Genomic DNA, 24,446 nt, shown 5'->3' with positions numbered 1-24,446 from the left:
TTTTTTTTTTCTCCCCCTAACCGTCCCGAATGACGTTCAGGGCATTGCTTTTGGATACATACATCCATTTTCTATTTTCTTCCGACGCCGATCACGTTCGGAGCTCCTCAAAGACTCATCATGAGCGAGTTCATTGTGATTGGCTATCTGTTAAGCGATGATGGCGTTTGACTGTGGGAAATTGCTCCATTTGGAGCGGGAGGCGAAGCAATTGTGCGGCGGCTGGAAAGAAAGTTAAAGAGCAAAAAGGCGGCTCAATCAAGGCCACTCTGCCAGTTGGGCTCCCAATGATGACGAAAAAAAAAAAAAAAGAAGAGAGCCACGATTGAGCAAACAGCGGAGCAGACGCCAAACTCCCAACATCAACAGATGCTCTGGCACGCCGCCCAAGTATTCTCCTCTATACTCCCGCCTGATTCGGACGCAATTGTCCTGCAAAAACACAAAGCCGTGTTCTTTTTTCTGCTCCAGATCCAGCCAAATGACTAACGCTCGATTACACTGATCCTTCATGATTCGCTGGATCTGAAAGTCTAATTAATTCCCTTATTAGCTATCGTCATTTTTTTTCCTTTTTCCCAAAAAAACAAATTAATATTTACAATTACAATTATGCAATGCGGTCGTCCGCAAAGTCATTTTAATTCTCAAAAGTTACAATGTGCTCTAGAATTGTGTTTATTTTACAGGTAAAATAATGCTACGTTTGCTGGAAGCTTGTTCCATAAAAAAAAATAGTTAAGCTAACGAAGCTAAATTCATCCTTGCTAACTATTTTTTTACTTTTTTACACTATCGGGTTTATTTATTAGAAATTCACCTTGACGCCCTAGCACAGCTTTTCTCCGATTGTTACGAACCAGGCGGGAATTTGTGCTTCAACTGTTTCCATTTGGACTGACTGATGCGCTTGTCACTCTCTGTTCCCAGTTGGAGTGGCTAAACCAGCACTTCCATTTTTTGATTATTTTTTTTGCGGCACCCTTTATAATCTAACAGCATTTTTGAGTGCTCTGAGCGTCGGTACAGTAAAAGTGAAGCAGAGCTTGCTCGGCATTCATTTCCAAAAGCACCCACAGTTGTTAGCACATTAGCCAAAACGCTAACTGTAAGCTACTATCGTGAGGACTTGTTACCAGAGAGCTGAAACCAACTAAGCTAACAAGGCTAGCTCTTTTTGTCCTTTCTCAAAAATCAACCGCCACGACTTAGTTTGGGATGATCTGGAATGTATTTTATTATCTGTAAACTAAATTGATGCTGTTGTTACCTCGTTAGCCAAAATGCTAATGTTATCCTATCAAGGTGTGACTTTTTAATGATTGTATTGGCAAATATAGTGTCAGTAATTTAAAAAAAAGGTCAAAAGTCCTTAAAAAAAAATAATTCAACTTTTGTAGCTACTAATACCTGAAAAATCTACTGAAGTACACTAAAAAAAAAAGAAATTTACTTGATTTCCTCCCACAACTGCCCTTTTCCTCAATGTCCATTATTTGTCTACTTTCCTCCGTTTTTCACTCCTCCATCACGGAAAATGTCCAATCTACCATCATCCAAAGAAAACCTTTGATAGGATTGTTTGCTTTGTCGCGATGTTTTTGCATTTTCTTCAATAAGACTCTGAAAATGATGCAAACAGATTCTCCCATTTCAGTAGAATGCGGAGAGAGTGGTGGAAAAAAAGAGAGGGGGGGTTAAAATGCCAGCACGTCAGTCGACTCTCTCCAGCAAATTGATTCCACTTAAGTCGGCAAAGCAGTGCGGCGGCATGTGCGTGCATAGAAAATGTGGAGCCAATTTCTCTGGGAAGTGAAATGCTGTGCGCCAAAAATCAGGCAAAAGGGGAAATTGAAGCTGTCGACGACAATGGCAGAAGAAGCCGATCTGGTGAGTGGCGGCTGAGCAGTCAAAAGATCAGAGAAGAGTCTCATTCGTCTCCTTTTCTCGTTTTTAATGCTACCGGATTGTGGTTTGCCTGACAAAAGTGATATTGAACGTAATAAAATAAAATAAAAATATTTGTTATTATTATTGTTATTCTCATCATTACTAGAATTTTTTTTTTTTAGGCCAAATTTTACAGCGTCGACATGTGTTTTCAAAAGTAAGGTGTAAAAGTCAAACCTCATCACGAGGTCTCGGATGAAAATGCCGCAAACGGCTCGCAATGTGAAGCGGCTCTCACTTCCGCGACGAGCCCTTGACAGAAATGGCTCGTTATCGCTTTGATCCGCCAACACGTGCTCCTTTTACGCGAACGCTCACACTTTCAAGCTAACAATAGGACTCTCGGCTCGCTATCACCCCCGGATGTGAGCAACGATATCATCATACTCTTGTGTGGCACGCACGCGACAATGTGCCAAACATGCAACGAGGGGGACTTCGTTTCAAGATTTTATTTGATTCATAAAACAATCAACGTGGTTGATATGCATTTCCTTCATAGCTAATCATGTGATTTGATTTAAAAAAAATAAATAAATAAATGTGGCAATTAATCCCTTTTGAATGTGTCTCAAGGCAACGTTGACGTGGCGGACCTCTGGGATTTTGAAGCAGCTGATAATTGATTTAAATGTTTGTAATGTTAAAACGACGACAAGAAGTGTCACAGAGAGAGAAAAGATTGTGTAAATTATTTGGATTTCGATGTACAAGCATTGACGTAATGTACAAAGCACACACACACGACTAAATACTACTACGACGAAAAAGCCTGCAAATAGTTTGTGAAAATTAGTTTGCCATTAAAAAAATATTATCATTGTTCTTGTTAGTATTTTATAGATGAAAATGCCTGTTCAGATTTTTGAAGCTTCACGAAAGATAAATGAGCAACAGTATTTCCGCATTTTTGCACAAAAGGTTTGTTTTCTGCATTTTTTTGGGGGGGGGGCTAAATAAAAGAACATATTCTGATAACCTAAAAAAGCTTTTTTTTTTTTAAATGGCTTCCGTTAAAAGAGTTAAAATAGTGCTCGCACACCTCGTTTGGCGAAGTCCCATTTCTTATTTCGTTTTTTAATTTCGTACTTTTTAAAATGTCATTTCATTTAATTTTTTATTCCATTTTTTGTGGCATCGTGTGTCACTTGACTGCAGGGAATCGGACTTCTGTTGAGCTTTTGTTAGTTTGATGTCCACAGTTTTTTTTTAAATCGACAAGTTAACCATTGCTCGCCGAATTTGTTGAAGCTTAATTTTTTTTTTTTTTGCCCATTTAATTTTCCGGGTGCCATCAATCATCACGTTTTTATTTAACACATTTCTTATCTATTGGCAGGTAATTGTACTGAAATGAATAAATTATTGCTACTAATTTCATGAAATTTTTTTAATGCCCAATTTTGCAATGTAACGAGTAGAAACTGCACATAACTGTTTTCAAAAGCAAGAGAATAAAAGAAAAAAAGCCTCCAGAAAAAAAAATCCTCTCGCAAAGTAAAGACGAACCGAAATATATGCATTTATACAGTAATAAAGTATTTGTACTCAGTTACTTTCCATTCTCTCCTGCTAGTCAAAATAAGACTTGCTGCATACAACTTTTCTCTTTCGACACATTTTCCAGTTTTTTTTCCAAGTCCTCTCTTTTCGCTCGTGAATGCTCGACGCATTTCTTAATACAATCACGCAAGGTTAATTATTTATTGCCGCGCCACTCCGACGTCGAGGACGCGTTCTCAGTATAAAATTGTACACTTGGCCCTCGCGAGCGTCAATTTGAGCCCACGGAAACAATTAAGAACCTCTCATCGTCCTCCTTGTCCGCGTCTCTTCATTTGCGTGACAAGAAGAGGATATTCAAGTCTTCTCAATGCCAACGGCAGAAATCATTTTTAAAAAATATATATCATCCCATAATATTTTAGGCGACTTGATACAACCTGAGTAATGAGAATTAAATCCGTGTTACCGCATTTTTCTTAATTTTATCTTCAATTCTTCTGACATTTTTGCTGCTCCAGCTGATGTGTGCCTCGGCCACCAGGGGGCAGTATATTACAGACATACTGTACATCTTTCTTTGGAAACGATCAAGAATATATGCCTCTGACTATTGGGCTGCCGTGCCAAATAGATGCTTAAAGGGTTAAAACATAACGCCAATAACATTTATTAGCCTGTCAATTTAGTTTGCTATGATTATTTCAAAATTTTTTTTGTTCATTTCAAGGCATTGTTCCTCATGCCATTTACAGTACATTTGTTTATTTTGCCTATAATAGGTCATTCATTTAATTGGAACTCTTGTTATTTCCATGTTTTTCAATTCAACTTTAATTGACTGTTTTTACCCACTCATTTATATATTAATTTCTTTTAATCAATGAAATATTATTTTATTTTATTTTTAGAATATTGTTTACTTCCATTTTTTTCAATTTCTTTTGTTTTTGTGGTATTCTGCAAAACTAATTTTCCATTTATTTAGTTTTTTTTCTATGATTTTATCCATTTGTTTTTTTTTGTTTTTTTTAGATTTGGCTTTGTATCTTATGTGTTTGTTTGTGATGTTGTGCATCACCACCATTCTCTCAAACACATGTGACTGACAAGTAAGTTATTACCAAGGCTCCAGCTATACATTGTCTCCGGTTGATGTAGCGTACTTGACAAATGTATCAGACCACCTGTCATCCGGCGAGTGCTTTAATGCGGACTCTTTCAATTTCACCTTTTTTGAGGAGAGGCGTGTTGAGTGTCACATAATTTGCGAGCCGAGTCAGCGTGTCGGGCGGATTGATGCTCGCCTCGAGTGTTCGGGACGTCAGGCCTTTTGTTAAGCTCGGCGAATGATCACGACGCAGGTACATAAATATACCGACTGGCGGCGTCATTCGCAAGCCCGCGACCTTGATTTGTGCCCCCCGGGCGCGTGATGCGGAAGCTCGGATGCGAAATCAACAAACGCCAGACGCTTTATTAGGTACACCTGCATTATCGGTGCAAAACCTCATTATTGATTAAAATCGAATTTTCACCTGTAAAACGCTTTTCACTTTAATTCCATCTATGAAGCCATTTGATTATTTTTATTGTTTTGTTTTATTTATTTATTTTGTTGCAATCATTAGCTAATTCTGCATTTTTTTCGGTACACATTAGCAAAGCTTTTAGAACTCGTTCAGGGATTGTTTTTTATTCTTTATTTTGCTTCTCAATTCCAGCAACGGTGATGTGATGAAACTGTTTTGCTTGCATACAAATTTTGTTTTCCTGTTGCGCTGAAACGGATTTTTGGCCTCATGATAATCGTAATTGTTTCTGATCATGAAGAGAAAATTTTCCTCATGTTTTAGCTCTAGTAACAGGACCAATCCTGTTCTCTGGAGGACCTCCAGTGACCCCAAGGACCACATGTTGAGAAACACTGCGGTAAAATATATATATATTTTTTTTATTCATCCATTTACATATACGCATAGTACGTACCACTTTTAACATTTGTGTGTGGAGACGCGCGCGTGTTATACTCTTTTCATCCCTCCGAGCTGCTTTACCTTTCCTCCAATTGTAATTCTAAAATTGACTTTTGTCTGTCATGTCAGTACCACCGTGCTACATTGGAGACTTTTTTTTTTTTAAGAGCACCCATCTGCATCACATGCAGCCCACTCTGTCAATAGAGCGGAGAATGAAGCGCGCCGGCGTCATTGTTGCGGAACAATGGCGAGCCGGTTTAGCGCAAGTGTCAAAGAGAGAGAAACTTGAGATCACAAAAGGGGGCAATACAACACTCAGGGAGAGTACACAAAAAGGATCATTTGCCAATGTGAATGGGAAGAAGAGAGACCTCGGGAGAGTGGCGTAAAATCATGTGGACGGGATGAGTCATCAATTCGGGGCTTAATTGGTCATTAAGAATTCAGTGGATGGTGTTGGATGGATTGCTGTTGCTTGTTAATGTCAATCTAAACATAAAACAACCACATTGGCCTTAATGAAGTCAGTTTAGCTAACAATGCAAAAACGCCATGGACGGGCTAACAAATGGCATCAACAGTTGTGGTGTGAATCTTTTATATAGACCATCAATAAAAAAACAAAACAAAAACATTTACGGAGTCACTTACAGTAGTTTTGCAAGTCTTCATAACTGACTTATACTGCCCCCGGTGGCCAAGTTGCCCACCAGAAAAAGTTGCAAGGAATTAATCATAAGGCACAAATTGTTTCATGATTTTCATTAGATTTAATGATGTTATTATGACATTTTGTAATGTAAATGTCATAAGGTGCTGTTACTTGTGACAAAAGCTCATTTATTTTTCAATTAATCAAACAATTAATCGGTGATCAGAATTTATTTCTGCTAAATATTGCAATCAAAACCCAAATTATTATCGGGCCCTCGAAAAACCCGTTTAAAAAAAATGCAATCGTGGGACAAGGCTGTATTCGATTCACGGGTTTGTGCGCGACATTTGGACTTTGGACGATTAACTCCTCACACGTGCTCGGTCTCGCACTTGGCGGCACAAACGCGACGGCGTCTCAAAAGTTGCAACGGGCTGACAGTCGTGTTTGTTTTTTTAAGTCTCAATTAGCGACGTATCTGGCCGCCTCGTGCCAGCTGCCTCCGTCTGCCGTCGGGACATTTAAGACTCGGGCAGACTTTCAAGGCGCGCTTTCCTCTTAATTGGCCTCCATCTGCGGGAAAAAAGGGCACCGGGGGTGACAGCGCACCTCCGGCGGAAAATCAAATATGCAGAGTTGGGAGGCGTTGAAACAAAAGACAAGATCCATGTTCTTCGTGCCCACCTGCTGGTTTAAAAAAATAAAGAAATCTTTTTTTTTTTTTTTAAAGTTGCTCCGGCTGCCGTGATATAAATTTATGCTAGAAGTGTGTGATGGGAAATCAGGAGAAACCAGCGACCGCCTCATCTGGCGGCGTTCCCTAACGCCGTGTGATCGGCGGCGAACGTTAGGGGATGCTGGGACATGTTTTCGCCTTTAATCCTCTCAGTCGTGCCACTCGGCGTATTAGAGGTTCATTTAGTCATTTGCGATTGCTCTTTATCTCGATGGATAGCCAATTTTTTTTATTTCCTTCTTCCTTCCTAGAAGACATAAATATTCCCCCAACAAAATAAAAGTGAGGAATAAAGTTTGCTAGGCAGCGCTAGTTTTTAGCACATTCTTTTACATCATATTCCACCAAAATGGCCGACATGCTGTGCTAGAAACTTGATAAGTCACCCCAAAACTACCATTTGTGAGCGTGAAGATTTTTTTTTTTTTTTTTTTTTTTTTAAACTTGGAATTATATTGCGGGCTGTCTTATTTTTACTGCAACATCCGCTAAAGACGCCTCCCCAAAATGCTATACTTGGTCGTGAAGATTATTCCACGTTTTGACTTAATTAGAGCTTCGTCGCCGTCTTTTTTGCAACATTAGTGTTATGAAAAGAAAAGCTGCTCTAAAAACAATATATTTTGCCTCAAAACTGCTCAATTTCTCGCAGAATTTCAAAGTAGTCAAGGCCAAGGGTGCATCAATAAAAATTATCGTCTATGATGAGAGCCCCCCCCCCAGTAAAATACAACAACTGTCTCGCTTTTTTTCCTTCCTAATTCAAGGCCTTCAGACGACATTCGAAACGTTTGCGCTCTCATTTCCTGCGGGGGTCATTGATCGGCACCTCCGGAGAAGTATCACGCTTACCCCGGATGACAAACATGACAAATTACCTCTTAACTATTGAGTCGATATGAATTGAGAGCAGTTCAGGATGCCATCAAATGACTCACCGGCTCTCCTTTTTGATGAGGAGGCGGGCGGATATCATCGGAAAAGCTGTCAGACTTTGCCAAAATGCCGCATGTGATCATTTGCTCTCAAAGTAGAAGTGACAAATTATTAGTAAAAAAAAAAACAAAAAAAAAATGTGAATTATGACAAGATGAGTTAAAAAAAAAAAAACAACGGCATCCAACAAGGAATTTAATTAAATCACACGAGTCCCAAAATACTGTGGAAATGTGCCCCCTAGAGGTCGAGAGCAGAACTGGCGTGACATCAGAGCAATGTGATTGGACAAGACAGGTAAGTGCTGTGATCTTCGTGAAATTCTTCTGGATTCATATAAAACACTTGCCAGCACACTTCTTTTTTTTTTTTTTTTTTTTTGCCGAGGGGTTGGGCGGCTAGTGGTGTATCGATGAGGAAGGAATGAATAATTCTGTTGATTCTCAGCACTTGCATGTCTGGAATTCACAATTCTCAGCTTGCCCACAATGACTCAGAGGAGGCGCCTTGTGCGGATGATGAGGAGGCGATGCGTTCACAATCAGGGGAAAGTGCATCGGTGTCATGAAAATTGAGCCTGGCATCCCCTCGTGAGTGTGACCTTGTGGAAACTTGCTTGAGCAGCTTGTTATGTGGAGGGAAATAGCTAAACAAGAGGGGGGGGGGTGCGGGGGGCGCCCCCTGTTGTTTAATGAGAAGTGTATAAGCACTTAAAACCCCATCCAAAGTTACGCTTGGAAAAAAAAAATCTCATTCAATATGTTACATGTAAATTATATTTTCTTGGATTTAGAAGGAATCGCTTATTAATTGTTTAAAGGAGCCCTCGGGAGGTTGCTTGTCTGCAGCAGCGAGATGACGACCGGGCACCTCGCCACCAAGCCGGGGAGCGCGGGTACCATCGCCCCGGGAAAGGCAAGCATGAATGGAGGGTGGGCGTGAAGGATGTCCGCACTTATTCGCACGAGCACACGCGTGACGAATGCGCACACGCATTGATTTCTACGTATAGCGTCCACGCACCTGGTTCTTGTGGCGAGTCCCGTCTTCGAGTTCTGAAGAGGTGTCCATGTTTCCCCCATCGGCCGGTCAGCGTCCCGCGGAGAATCTGCGCATTACATCCACCAACGCGAACGCATCCAAGCCGTGCAAGTCCCGCAGTTTTTACTCCATTTGCGTGGAACTTCGTGGTCGTTCTTGTGCTGCAAATGCTGTAGTGCTGCTTCGGATTATTCCGCGGGGAATGTTCTTCTCCCCCCCCCAAAAAATGAATAATAATAATTTTTAAAAAAATACGCACACAATCCCCACACAGGAAAAAAAAAGTCCTTTACTCCGTGGGTTCAAAAAATAGGAATGTTATGTTCCAGTGGTGTAGTTTGTCAGCGGAAGCTCCTTTTTTTTTTTTGCAACATCCACGCAGGGTCTGGTTCCGAGCAAAAGAGAGTGAGTGAGCCGCGCGCTCCTCCGCTGCGCAACTGCGCTCACTCCCGCCTGTCAATCAACGCCCACCGCCCCCCCCCTTCCATGAGAAAGAGAGCACTATTATACGCACATCAGAGCGCAGTGAGACTAAGTATGTGTGAATGAGTAAACGGGTCTCTCACCATGCCTGAGCAGAAGGATTATGATGATTATGATGAGCTGTCATCATGCGTTACACATATACATTAACGGAGATGCCTAAAGGAGGAGGGGGGGGGGGGTTGAGTTGGAAGGAGGGCGGTGTCTGTGACGTCACAACAAGCAGTTTGATGGATTAAAAAGTGTTTTGTTTTGTTTTCTATGGAAGGATATTTTCCAGAGGTCCGGTAGCAGGGGCGCTCGCTTGTGGAAGTGTGAAACAAAGTGAACCTGGATTTTATTTTTATTATTACATTTGCACGTCTGATTTATAGACTTAAGAGCATCAATTTTATGTATTCTATACCAAATCTATTCTATTCCAAGGACTCAAATGGTCCTCAAATACCATATATTTATATATATATATATATATATATATATATATATACACATTTATTTTATATATATATATATATTTATATATATATATATATATTATTTATTTATTATTTTTTTCTTGAGTTGCTTGTTTGTATTGATTATCATTTTTTTTTTTGTGACGCTTGTTATTTAGCATTATTGTGCTATCTTGACCCGTGTTTATTAATCGCATTATGAAGGGGGGAAAAAACACCACATTCATGCATTTGAGGGTCAATTACGGCTTGGCGTGACTCATAAGAAGAAATATTAGAAAAATGCGTATATCGACTGAGGTGAAAGAGGAAGTTAACGCCCGATTTCTTTGCACGCCCGCGGGGTGTGTGTGTGTGTGTTTCCAGCTTGCACAAATGGCAGGCAAACCACGCTGTTGCTCAATTTGCCAACGTAAGCTTGAGGGAAATATTACAATAACATCAATAATAGGACCGACTTGACAGGCGGGAAGCAGCCGGCGGGGAGGTCGAGGAGGCGGCGGCTAGTGGACGCTAGCTTGTCTCGCACGTGCGCCCACTCCTGGCGGCATCTCGGAATGTCCCAGCAAAAATATTTGTTTTAAAAATTGGGGAGAGAGTTGGTGGGTCCCTCCGAGGATGAGCGGTTGTTTTATCTGGCCGATTGCAGCGGTGTCCGCTTCCTCTCACCTTTGGCTTGTTATTTTCACGCATGGTGAGCTGGCTCGCCCTTCCTCAAAATGCCAGTGTGGTTGTTTTTTTTTTGTTAAAAAAAAGTAGCCAAAGAATTATTTTTTTTTCACAAGAAGAAGCACAACACAAACAAAAGGGTGCAATTAAGGCACCAGTGAAAGGTCTTTTTATTTTCCATTTTTCCTCCCTTGAGAGGCTTGACTTTTTCAGAGAAAATGTGTTTTTTCTTTTGTATTCATATGAAGAGAAGTGGTCCAAGCAGTGTTCATCAACATGACGCGTATGACCACAACTCCAAAATTGACTTGAGGCAAAATTCAAAACTTTTTTCATCAATGAAACCAAAATATTTTGTAATCATTTTCCATCTAAAACCACTGACGGTTAAAATCATGTCTAATGTTTCTGCCCATCAACGACCAAATCGTGCTCACTTCCTTCTTCCCTTTCCTTGAGGACTATTTCAACACTTTGCTCACACACCTCCGATTACTCGTGGCACAAGATGACATTTGCTAATGGCGAGGCGTTAGGGGGGGGGTGGCGAACTATCAATCAGCCAGATGGAGTCACATGACAGAAAATAAAAAGCTTTTGGACGATGAGGAGCCATCAACGACTTTACGAGCGGCTTGTCCGTCGTCTTCACGAGTGTGTGGAAGTGCTTCTTCGGCTGGCACCTCAGTCGCTGTTTTTTTTTTTTCTTCTCTCATATAAAATCCTACGAAATTGACTTGAATTATGTTGATACACGTTGAATATATATTTTTATAGATCCCTCCAAATATGTATCTTTTTGAAGTTTCAATCCGAAAGGGGTGCATTGCCTACTAAATGAAGACCAATGTTACATTCCGGGAAGACTTCACTGGGCATCCCTTGGCCCTGAATGGCTCCGGAATGTTTGCCGATCGTCTCGTCTTCCGAGCGATGTGCAATTATCCGCAGGGCCTCCCCCAGGGTGAAACCCGCTGGGGGTAAAGGAGGAGCGGCGGGGCAAGCACTTCCTGCTTCAGTTCCGACTTAAATAAGATTACGTCTAATGGGATCCCAGTGGAAGTTGGCCTTAATGCTGCATTTTATGTCCAATACGCACCTCTCGAGCGGATTGGGAATTAGGCAGGTAGCTAATCCGAATATGGCGCTTATTATTAAATCATTCCCAGAACTTTCAACCTTTGTGTGTGTTTGGTTGTGCTTCTTAGCAAGCTAGCATTTTGGGATTTGCGCAAAAGGTCTAAGGGGCAAATTCTGAAATGGTGCGGGGGTTTTTTTTCGGTTTATTTTCTGTCTGCCACGTTTGCATGAATGTGATGAGTGTGGGCTTTGAAGTATGTCGGTGATGAGGGGAAGTCGCGGTGAGAATCTGGATTTCCCTCACATCCCGACAACGGGCATGTTCGGGACGATACATTGACGACCTACCACGCCTTTTCCATCAAATGTCAAATTCGATTTTGGATCTGACAAATTGAGGCCGATTGCGGCAGTATAAAATTCCGATTAATTAAAAAAATATTATATTATAAAAAATTACAAAAAACTTATTTTTGACAACAGTATAAATTGCAGGCCGAAGAATTGACTGTGTTATATATTTTATATTATTATTATGTTGTCCACTACTATTTGTTTGACTTTACAAAATGCGCAAAATTCTGCATTTTTTTTTTTTTGGGTGGTCAAGGAGTTTGTTTGTTCTTATGTGTTAATTTGGAAAAAAATTTTTTGGGCAAATATCGTCCATTTTCTGCCACTTTTGCAATAGCTAATATCGGCCAATTAAATCTGACAGCCGATTAATCAGGTTGCGCACTAATTAGGTTAACTCCAGACTCTTAAATTGTCCTTGGCTGTGATTGTGAATGGTCACTTGTCGATAAATTCCCTGTGGTTAGTCGGCGACCAGTCCACTGTATACCATTATCCCCCCCCCCCCCCCCCCCCCCCCAAAAAAAATAAAAAATCGGAATTGCCTCACTTGAACCATCAGTGGCAGACTTCTTGCCTCCATCCCTTGCATACATGATCACGGTAAAGCTCATTTGAAAGCACACAACGGCAGCCCCAGGCTATTTACATGCGAGAAAGGTGGGAAAAGGTGGCCGCTTTAACAGCCAGGCGTGTAAATATTCTGAAATGATGAGCGTGTGCTAAGCCAACCCAGGGGAGAAAATTCTGTTTTATCACTGGCACGTTCCAAAACAACGATTTCATCACTCGTTCGGAGTCGGGTGCACCCGTTGACCGTGCGGCCTGTAATGCAGGCGCGGGGGCTTTTACTTTGCGCGGGGAAAAGAATTCCAAAGGACAGAATGAAAATGGACCACCTTGCCCGGCGCGCTCTCAGCAGCCGAGGAGAATGAAAATGACCCGTCGTAAATTGTGAAACTCCAAAACTTTATTTATTTATTTTTTTTACCACTGGAGGAAGCATTCGTTACCGGGAGAAGGAAGACGAGGGGGGGGGGGGGGGGGGATGGGCACCTTGACGGTGGAGCGACGAGCGGGATGAAAGGGACTCCGGTTCTTTCATTTTGGGGTCAGGAAAAAAACTAAAAAAAAATCATTTTAATATTCTTTAAATAAAAAAAAAATTCACATTGACTAGATTTTTGAAGTAACCTTCAAAATAATCGTTCGTCAGCCAAGCTCAGAGAGTTTAGAATTCCACACGGAACGGGCTAAATATAGCGACAGCGGCGGCGAACAGCCCCCGAGGGGGAAATCGGCTAATATTATATCTTCAAAATGTGAGGGAAAACGGCCAAAATCCGACACTTGGAACAATTTGACAGTCAAAATCATTGCTGACAAAATGTCTCGGAGGAACAGCGTTGAATTGACACCGCAGATGAAGTGAAGCAAACGCTTGCTACGTGAAATGCGACCTAGCAAAGTGTCAGCTAGCGTGCCAATTGAATTCATAAATTGATTGCGTTTTTACGTTTTATTGTTTGGCTTGTTACCATTTGGACTAAATTAATTGAGGGCATTGTGTTTCTCTCATTCGACAGATTTCCATGAAGCCGAGGTGGGAGTAAGTCACATTCGTGCGAGTCGGTTTCGAGTTCCAAGTCACGGTGGGAAAAAATAAATAAATCAAGCGAGTCAAGTGGTTACTTGGTTCAAGCACGTGGTAAGTCAAGTCTTCAAATCTTGTAATAATGACGTGTCATGCTAGTCTGATGCTATTTGGGCTAATTCAGTGCACAATGTTACACAGCACATTTAGCAAACTATGCTAACCCTGCGCACGTTACATTTAGCTACGTTAGCATTGTCTAACGCTGTGTTTTACGTTACATTTTGGTAAACATGCTACTTGTGCTATTTAGTCGAACTCTAAGGAATTGGTTTTATCATGCTACGTTATTTAAGTGTTTCAACTTACATGAATTTAATTTGGAAATATATTCATCATGTTACATTTTCTCTTTCACCACACGCTAGTGTAACGCCATTTAGGCTAATTTAATCAGGCTGTATGTTTTATGATGTTACATTTGGCAACACAATATGAGGGTGATGTTATTTATGATAATTATTTAAAAACTGCGGGAAATGTCTTGCATTACATTTAGCATCTAATGCTATTTTGGCTAATTTAATCAGGCCGTACTGTATGTTTAATTTTGTTTCAGGATACATTTCGCAATGATATGCCGGGGTAATGCTATTTAGGCTAATTTATTCAAGAACTTTGCTATATTTAGCTGCTAATGTATTTAGGCCTTTAGTGTCTTAGAAAACGGCGCAGCGTTTAGCAAAGCTATGCTAGCTCAACTGGAATGGCAATGTGGTTGTTTAAAATAAAATGAAATACCATTTTTTCCCGTTTGGTCAGTGTCATGAGGAATGCGGACGCTCCCGCAATCGTACCATCTTAGTCTTACAAGTGAGAGTGGCGGGAAAACCGACGCTAAGTCCCGTGTCGGGATAAACCGACCCACTTGTAAAATCCATACCTTTGCCACCTCAAGCGTTCAAAATTGGATCGAGATTTGTCAGTAATCCTTAAGAAAAAATTGTGTTTAGCAGAATTCGACAAGACCGCGAGTTTCTTTTTCCCCCTTTGGCTTGCGGTGCTGAAGAAACTGGCACAGACGCTGCCACTTTGTGCCGCTCGTGCCAGGCGATAATCTTTCTCTTGGCACGGCCGGAAATCAAGCGCAGAAAATATTCTTATCAGGGAGCGACAGCAAACATCCTCCCCCGTATCCTGACGGACGCAGCGCTTAATTGATTTCGCAGCGTCCCAACGGCGGCTAGCGCTCGTTTATTTTCCAGCCACGTTGTTGTCTTTTGCCATGCCGACCACTGATGTTGCTGTTTTTGTTCCGCTTGGATGATAATGATGATGCAAGATTTTTTTGCTTTGTTTTGATATATATATTTTGGGTTGTTTCCTATCACTGTCGCTCGATAAACACTCGATACGGACGTGCTTCCGACTGTTTTGTTTGTTGTTTTTTTTTTCAATTAGGTCCCCTTAATTCCCAAACGTCTGGTGTCTATTCATGTGGAGGAAATGAGATGATGCACTCCACAGGGCAATAAAAGACACAAAATGTCATTATTTTACAACAGCCTCTTTACTTAAAATAACAACAACAACAAAAAAAGATTTAACTAACCAAAAAGTAAGGCGGAATTTACGTTAGTGGCCTGCGACGTTGCAAGATTTCGTGTCGAGAAGATAGCGGGAAAATACAAGTTGGATACATCATTGGATTAATCAGACTTTTTTTGTTTTTATATTTTTTTCCCCTTTTTATTACCAATAAGTTTGTACATCATTTTTTGACCTTATTAACGTTTGTACATGACACTTCAGTTCACTTAAAAAAAAAAAAGAAGACAATTATGAAATTCCATTAGAAAATTGTAAATTTGTACAATAAACTTTAATTAAAAAAAAAACATTTTTACAGAAAGCATTGGTTGTTTTTTGATAACATTATCATTTTATTTTATTTTTTTTATAATTTTTTATTTATTTATTTATTTATTTATTTGGTGGATAAAAGCTTCAACGAACAATCCCAGAACTCGGCTCAGCCATTCAGAAAACAAATAAATGAATTGCTTGGTTGTTGTCCTACTAACATACGCTTAGCCTCAACTTCCTGTTAATAGATATTTATGCAGAGTTTGGCACCTCAACCCTCAGAGTGGAGTCCTCCCCCCCACCTCCCTCCGCCCATCTCACCCCCCCCCACTGCAGTTGGACATGATAATTGGTCTCGCATGGTGCCACGACTGCTTCACCTATCGATGCCGTTTGCACATTTAGTGTTGTGTAAAATGATTCTCCAGAGTGGAGTGAAGAAGGAATTATTTCGTTGTCCGGATATTCACTACTTGGAGACGTGAGGGGACTGTCAAAGGCCGATCCCCCCCCCAAAAAAAAAAGTTGGGATGCTGCTTAACATTCATCTGAAAGACATACAAATGATAAAATATTGGAAAGCGAAATGAGACGAGTTAAGAATCGAGGAGCTGTTAAGGAGTGAATACTGATCGGATTATTATTTTTCTCCTTCAAGGGGCTTTACATCCTCTTTCAACCTGAGCTTTGCAAAAATCCTTTCAGAAATGATTATTGAATAATAAATGTTTTGGGAAAGAATAAGGACATGAAACAAATTTTAGCGTAAGTCGGAGGCGCAAGTGTAAAAAAAAGCCAAACCAGAGTCGACAAAATTACATATTAGAATTTTTGGGGATTTACACCCACAAGTTGCAACGAACCAAGGCTCTGTTTGGTTTTTTTTTCCTGTGGTGAGAAACTTGCAAACAGTTCCATGAAGCCAGCGTATCTGCAGCGTTTAGTGCCATTGACGGCTAAAGACGTCAAAGATCCATTTTTATTTTTTACCTGGCGAAAAAAATATTTGACAGTGTGGTACATCCCTGAGAAAAAATTGAGAACCGCTGCCTTCGAGAACTAAAAGTGAGAGTTTTGATCTATTTATAATGTGGACAGGAAGTTCCGTAAACATTCCTCGACCACCTCGGCCTCATTTCTGTTGAACTGCAACAAAAACGGTGGCAGTGACTGGATTCAAGACGTGGAGTTTCTGTCAAGGTATTATTATATTCATAATAGCGCAATTGCCTTTTTTTGGAAACTGAATTGTTCCCCGGAGGGCTAATCAGGCATCTATCGGCATATATGTTCCCCGTGAGACGTCAAATTTACCTAAGTATGGGGTGGGTGATTAGAACTTTGTTCAAGTTTTCACCGGCGTTTTGCCTTCCTTTGTAACTTGCCGGCTGTGCCGCGTCCCCTCATTAGCCTCCCTCGCAAGCGCGTTTTCTTGGGCCTCGTTACCCGACTCGAGTTGATAACACCTGCACCGTTTGTTCTATTTTGGTTTTCTGGCCCGAGCCGAGTCATTCTTTCCCGTCTCGCCTGTTTCGGGGGTAATCGCGAGTTGCGGGGTTGATTTGTTTTGGTTTGATAAAGCTCATCACCTCGCCTCATCTTGCGCTTGTTTTACATCAAAGGAAACATGTTGGATCAAATTGGCCTGTTTGGAAAATTCACTATTTGACAAGCACTGCAGTGTTATTATCGCTTGTGTACGACGTGAATCTCTTGTAAATCTCCGCAGGGGGGGATGAGTCGTCGTTGACTTACGCTCAAGTCGGTCAATGGCGACGTTGACTCGGACGTACGCGTGAAGGTGAGGCAGCGGCAAGTGAACCGTGCGTGGGTCTCCGCGTGGCTCCAGCTCAAGCATCAATAAGTCATGACTCATTCTCTCAGCGAGCGCGTTCGCCGACGTACGTCTCCAAAAACCACAGAATTGACTAGAATAGCACTCGATACACCGCGGTTGAACTGTCTCTTCACAAGAAGTTGCAGTTCATTCCAAAGCATTGCGGTGTGGAATGGCGCGCGCCAATGAGAACAAAATTAAATGTGCACAAAATTCAAAACAGCGATCATAAACATGAGTCAAATATCAAAGTATCGTGATACATCGTATCATTATCTGATTTTTCGGTGAGAGTTTTTTTTTTTTACCCAATCAGAATTCAGCTCGTTCGTGTTGCCGGGCAGATTTCATAATACCAGTAGCACTCACTATTCGTCCGAGGCCTTCAGATACAATCGTGCGGGCATCTTTCTGTCAAAGCCAATGAGCTTTCAGAGTTGAGAGACGCTTGCGATAGCCAATCAGATCACGACTTACTTACTTAACATACAAACAATGCATGCAGATTCAAATCACAAGACTGTTTCGTAATCGCTTCGGCTCTTTTTGTCCATATCAGCACAGCTGTACCAAATATTGATATTGGGATGTATCGTCTTGGTATCACTTTTGCTTCTGAATCGATACAGTTTATGTAATATCAGTATCGTGATTGCACAGCACGACAAAAACGTGCCCTTTCTCAGGTCCGTAAAAACTGAATGGTTTTCGTCCCAATTATGGATTGATCGGCGTATTGTTTACTATTGCAATATATTATTATAATATTGCGATTTTTACCATTCCCGCACCCGAGTATTAAACTTAACACAATGCGATGCAGGTTAAAAAAAACAACAACAAACTTTGCACTCGCGTTTGGTCAGGAGCTGGTCCGCGGTGATCAATAAGGCAAGCCGTGAAGCGTCGCTGTATCTGAATTAATAATGTGGTTTCTGGGCGGGAGAAAGAAAAGAGAGAAAAAAAAAAAAAAGGAATCATGGTCACACATAAGTAAAAAAACCCGTCGACAATGAATCACCTGTCCTCATTAAAACGCATCCATAATGCATGCTAAATGGAAGAAGTACTTTACGAGTCATGAGTGTGTGCGTTGTGTGCGTGCGCTTTGCTTTGACCTCTAAGAAAGACTGGACGCCGCCGTGCCCTGCAGCTTCTCCGGCCTTAATTGGCTCACTTGTCACTTCTCAACTTTGCGCGTAATTGATACGACGAGCTAAGCGCCGCCCCTGAAGCCGCGCTGGCTGCACCTCGCCATCTTGCTGTTAGTATTCCTCTTTGATTTAGTACTTCACCCTGGCGACCTCTCATTTCCCCGCCGGCACATTTTGATCAATATGTTGGACAAATGTTGATAACCTTGCGTCGACCTTCTGTGATCTTGTCAAATAGACGGCGCTGGTTTATATGCGCACCAGAGCTGGTGTGCTAGCGCATCCAAAAGTGCCTTTTTTTTTTTTTTTTTATTACATTCATGCTTTGGCGACTTTATGATACGGGCCTGGGAATTGGATAATCCCGCCGAGCAACAATTAAAGTCACACCGCGGTGAAAAATGAGCCGTATTTCCGCAACGTACGGCAGGTCAGGAGGCAAATGGACGGAGCGTGTTCGCAGGAATCGCTCATGTGCGGGAAACCGTGACGGGAAATGGAACTCAAACGTGGACGCCCGGTTTCAATTTATGTCCGATAATGTGTCGAAAATTGGGTCGAAGTTATTGTTGGGTTGGAAAAAGGCGATGAAAATCAAGCAGCTTAACATCCGACTGTCCCAGCAATATCTGGGGGAAATTTTTAAGAAATAAAAAAAAAAAAAAAATAGCATCTCTGCTAATTCATGCTAGCACGCATTGACAGTTTAGCATGTTAGCTAGCTTTAAGCTAGTAGATTTTCGTTCGACAAAAATGACATGAAGCGTTTGAACATTTTGGTGTTTGACTGTACAATGTTCTTTATTTTGGTGTACTTTTTCCTTTCAACGTCACCTTGGGGTGAGTAAGTAAACGGGCGCAAATGCGTTTTAGTACGTTTAGATGTGTTAAAAGTGTGCTTTTTGGTGACTTTGTTTTGATTAGATTTTGTTTTGTCTTGCCCGTTAAGTTTTCAAAGACATATTTATTGTTTCCACTTGGTGATCGTGCCTTTTCTGTTGCCGGTCCTACCCTATGGAACGACCTCCCCCATTAAATGTCCGGCTTTTAAAACTTATTTGAAGACACATTTTTAGTCTTTAGTTTTCGACTCGACACGAGACTGTTGCTGCTCCAAACAAAGCGGCCCCGCCTTACCTTGCATCCGTCGCCATGCGAAATTGCAACATTGACGACACGGAACAAGGCGGATAATCGCATGGCATGGCGGCGTGTCGAGAAATATTCGGCGCTGAAAGTAGACGAGGCCTGTCGCCACTCGCCGGCGAGACCATCTGTTTTCCGCGCGGCTTCGACTTGCCGTAATGATTTTTCGTGCCGTAACGACTCGCAGCTGTGGGATCTCAAAAGTTAGATGGATGAAGGACAGCAGTGAAGGAATAGCACCCAGCAAGACATCCGAGACATATTCATCATGAGATCACAAAGATGTGCTCGGCGTCAAAGCACTGGATGAGGGAGGTAGCGGGGGGGGGGGGTCGAGTGGGAGAGAAAAGAGACGGCAAAGCGTCGAGTGATCCGCCGATCAATGCGAGTGTTGGTCAGTGTGTTTGCTGGTTGACATTTTCATGTGAAGCCATGTTCGAATTGTCCCCCCCCCAAAAAAAACAACCCAATTATCGGGCTAGGCGACAAAGCCCGAAAAATGTCCCATCTTTGTTAGCAGTCACTCCTGGCCGTTTTTTTCGCCGAGCAAAGAGAGCACGAGAGAGGCGCGACTAATATTGACATCAAGTCTGTCGAGGATCCAAACAAGCCACAATCAATAAGAAGGCATAACAAAAGAACCGACAATTATTGATCAAGAAGAAGAAAAGCCTGCCACGACGTCCACCTGTAGGCTGATGAAAGCCTTTTTTTTATTTTATTATTATTTTTTTCTAACAACAGCAACAGGGTAGCAAATGTACAAAATGTACGTCGCCGGAAACGGAAGGTGCCGTTTGGCCTTCCCGTGTGGAGTTTGCATGTTCTCCCCCTGGCCTGTGTGGGTTTTCTCCGGGTACTCCGGTTTCCTCCCACATTCCAAAGACATGCATGGCAGGTTGATTGGACACTCTGAATCAGGTGTGGGCAAACTACGGCCCGGGGGCCACATGCGGCCCCTTGGACATTTTAATCCGGCCCGCTGAACTGAATCAACCTTGTTTTATTTTCTAAATACTGGGGGGTTTTTCAAAGACATATTTATTGTTGTAATGCTTTTGTTCTGAAATGTATTTTTTTTTCTCCAATGAGGAAATCCATCTGCTCCTGGTCCGGCCCCCCCTGTCAAATTTTCAAACAAAAAGTTCGTCCACCCCTGACCATAATAATGTCAGAATGTTCCCACAGCAAGTATTCGCACATTCGGCTATATGAACCACTCGACGACGTACTGTAAGATGGCGCCGACAAACCCTCATCCCACCGCTGACAGCTGTCACGCTGACGAGACTTTCGCCACTTCCTGCCGAGCTTCATCCTCACATTCTGACATGCTTGAACTCAAGCTCATCTACCTCAGCGGGGCGTGCGTGCGTGTGTGTGTGTGTGTGTGTGTGTAAAGATATAATGAGTACGGGCCTCTTTAACGCCCCGCTGTGAACATGACAAGGAGACACGAATGCAGCTGACCTTCTAAGACGCACGGGAAGACAAATATAGACGCCGTCGGCGAGCTCGTGAAGGCTTGCTGTGTGCGGACATCTCGCACCTTATTGAACCTCCCCCCAAGGGGGAAACTGATGAGCGTCCGTCACCATTTTGACTCAACATCAGCGTTTGGACAAAAGTGTCCATCTGTAGCAGATGAGCCGAGGCACCTTTTTTAGATTGAACAGAAATGTCCCAAAATGACGCCTGCAAGTGTCCTATTTTTAAAAAAAAATATGTATATAATTCAAGGTTCTTTCCACATCTGAACTATAGAGCGCCCCCTAGTGGTGAAAGAAAAATCCACAGTAAAGCTGAACTGTTTATTAGCCGCATGGTTCAAAATCTGGACAAAATGTAGCGGCTTGTCGTCCGGAATTTAAAGTTTAATGTCTTTGGAATGTGGGAGGAAACCGGAGTACCCGGAGAAAACCCACGCAGGCACGGGGAGGCCGGAGCGGGAATCGAACCCACGACCGATGCTGCCTTTTATTTATTTATTTTTTGCTTTGCTTTTTTTCTCTCGATAGTCACATATCTAACCATCGAAATGATTCATTTGAACCTCACGACACTGAGATTGCGCTCGTGCTAGCTATGCGCTATAAATGGTCACGATTTAGAGCTCTGGAAAACTCGAACCAGACGGTACGTACGTGAGCGGCTTTTCAAAGAAACGTTCAAGTTGAAGACGCGTGCCTTATTTGGTCCGTCCCGCTTGGTGCGTCTTAGTTACGCTCGCTCTAACAAGTCGTGGGGGCTGGTGGGTTTAATGAGAATCAAATAAGGGAATGGCATCGGCGTGACGGAAATCAATGGCCGTGCCGTGGGGGGAAACGAGGGCAAAAACAGATCGATAGCAAACTGAAGGATGCATGCGAACGGTAAATCTGCACTTCATCCCTCACCTGTGTGTTTATTTTGTTTGTTTGTTTTTTTTTTTTTTTAAGGTGCTGTATATATTCGAGATGTTTACAGCAAAAGCCCCGCTGGCTTCCGGATCTCCTCCTTGAGGTTGCGGCGGGACAGCTGTTCATATAAAATTAACAAGTGTTTTCTGGTGAGAGCCTCTTCTTGTCCTTGTTTTATAAAAGACCGATTTTTTTATTTATTTATTTGAAATATTTTTATTCAATCCGTCTCTGCCTTGCGAGGCATTGGACTTACGGACTTCGTCTTTCGCAACTCCATTATTCTGTCTGGTAATATATTTGAAGGGTTGCATTCATTTAAGTGTCGGTGGATGCCCGAAAATTAAAAGTGTATATCCTCGTGAAAGGATGCTGTCATCAAAAAAGACCTTCGAATGCCTTGTGGAAATTTCGACAAAATAGCCGTGGTCCTCTGTTGTTGACTGAAATTGACGTCAAAATGGACTCGGGCTCGCATTGCAAACATTCACCGAAGTGCCGTGATGGTCGTGACTTATATTATGACGAAGAAAATGTTTGCCTTGACATCCCCTGTGCTTCACAAATTGTAATGAGAAAGGGAAGAGAGCTTTGAGCATCCTGAAACGCTTTAATACGGACTCTTTCCGTGCCAGCGAGTTTGTAAAGACTTTGAGCAGAAATTAATGAAGCCAAACATTGAGCAACTAAAACTTTTCCATTAAGCTATGCAAATATAGTATAAATTGACATTTGAGTAATAAGAGTCAATTTGGGGGGGGGGGGACAAATAAATAAAAAAAATTAAGAATTTAATTAAATATATATATATGTATATATATATTATAATTTTAAAAAATATATATAAAATAAAAATAATATATATATATATAATATATTTGATATTTTTTAAAATTTAATTAAGTTCTTAATTTAATAAATTTTAATTAATTTATTTATTTGTTTATTTATTTATTTTATTTAAAAGCAGAATAGATGTCCATCGCATTGACTCGACCCGTCCAATTTAGCTGCGAGTGGACATGGTGCTTTGGTTTGAATGAGACCAAAAAAGAAGTCCTCCAGTCGAGATGATTAGAGAGGAGATGAGCAGTGTAAAAGATTTGTGTGTACAGGGAGGCTCCCTGACGTTTACTACTCTGCTTTCACACCCTTAATGAAGCCAGAGATCACTTTAATCCCACTCGGCAGTCCCGGTGCCGACGCCAAACACAGACTGCACGCTTGTCAAAGGCCAACGGCTGGAAAACGACGAAAAGGCATTCCTGTCGTGGTGGCAAGGATTTAAAGATATGTTGGTGATAAATATCGGTTTATTGGGCACACGTTTGAAAGCACCATTAAAAAAACAATTTGATTATAGTAAATAAGTGCAATAAATAATATGTCGTATCGTAGTTTTTTAAATTTGTTGATGACTTTATTCTCACAATATTGCACTATTTATTGTCAAATGGACGACTATTGTAATATTCTAATTTTACCATGGTAGAATTACGGTCGGTAGTTTGTGAGCAGCAGAGTTTTGTTCCTTTGGCGGGTTCATGAAGCAAATTTTTTTGCAAATACTTTGTTGAAGGGTTGTTGATGACTGTAAATATCAAAGACTTCTCGGCCGCAATTTTACGACAAATGAGAAACAATATTTTCATTTTAACTTTATTATCTGGAAATTACGCATTTTGGAAAATTTCTTCAAAATGTGACTAGCCTCATTGTTATATTTTGTCCTTGTTGAAAAAAAAAAATGCACCTTTAATATCCCATTTTTATCCTTGTGAAATGATATCTTTAGTGTCCTAATATTCCCACTTTATTCCTGTAATTAGGACTTTACTCTCTTGATACGCGATTCCGACATATGCTTGCAGCGCGGCAAATGTGTCCCAAATTGAAAATGTCAGCCGGTAGACGTGCTAACGAATGGTTAGTGCCGCTCCAAAGCACATTGATGAAGCGCCTCCAAATGTGCTACGCTGCTCCTCGGCGGAGACGACATCCATCACGCGGCGAGGGGTTCGCCCGCGACGCCACGCGACGCGCCCTCTTACGCATCTGTCAATCGGAAGACGGGCCTCCTTCGACACGTACATACGACCACTGGAGAACGGCGACAGTCTTAAAGTTGAGTCAAAAGCTAAAGAATAAAAATGTTTTGAAAGTGGACAGGGAGGGGGCGGGGCTTGCCTAATACTTAATGGGAGCTCATTCCATCGGGAAGGACCGGCAACAGAAAAGGCTCTGCCTTGTCCTCGATCAGTGAAGAGAGGCCAAGACTGCAATTTCGTGATCTGTCTTCTGAGTTCCAGTTAAAAGCCGAGCAGCAGCATTTTGGACCAGACTGGCTGACTCCAAAATCAAATACATTGCAGTAATGCAGCCTAGTTGTAACAAAGGCATGGATTTCCGTGCTTCTGGGAAAGAAAGAGCTTCGCTTTAGCCAACTGCCAAAGGTGAAAGAAACAATTTAAAATCCCCGTCCCGGTTTAAAACCCAAGTTTGAGACTGTTGGCTTGAGATAAGATGCCACGGGGGGGAGGGGGGTCAACAGGGCTGAAAGTCGTAGAACAAAAGTAACAACTGCGGCGGCGGACCTCTCGGACCTT

General features: G+C 41.7%; 1 protein-coding gene and 1 long non-coding RNA gene across 3 annotated transcripts in view; one reads left to right on the top strand and one right to left on the bottom strand.

Moving 5' to 3' along the window:
• fibcd1b (fibrinogen C domain containing 1b) overlaps positions 1-9,358 on the bottom strand; it is a 70,475-nt gene extending 61,117 nt beyond the window's left edge. The window contains exon 1 of one of the 2 annotated variants that reach the window (XM_088281310.1): positions 8,783-9,358. In XM_088281310.1, the coding sequence (XP_088137436.1) occupies positions 8,783-8,830 (48 nt within the window). In that variant the 5' untranslated portion in view covers positions 8,831-9,358. The remainder of the gene's footprint in view (positions 1-8,782) is intronic. The other variant, XM_088281311.1, reaches the window with a different exon arrangement.
• LOC148319049 (uncharacterized) overlaps positions 1-13,539 on the top strand; it is a 152,615-nt gene extending 139,076 nt beyond the window's left edge. The window contains exon 5 of the long non-coding RNA XR_015839743.1: positions 13,431-13,539. This is a non-coding gene — a long non-coding RNA (uncharacterized LOC148319049). The remainder of the gene's footprint in view (positions 1-13,430) is intronic.
• Positions 13,540-24,446: the final 10,907 nt, after the last annotated feature.

This window comes from Idiotropiscis lumnitzeri, chromosome 18 (assembly GCF_059441095.1).
Source record: "Idiotropiscis lumnitzeri isolate Australia: NSW breed Sydney's pygmy pipehorse chromosome 18, RoL_Ilum_1.0, whole genome shotgun sequence".
Taxonomy (NCBI): Eukaryota; Metazoa; Chordata; class Actinopteri; order Syngnathiformes; family Syngnathidae; genus Idiotropiscis; species Idiotropiscis lumnitzeri.
This window is presented reverse-complemented; position numbering and strand designations above follow the sequence as displayed.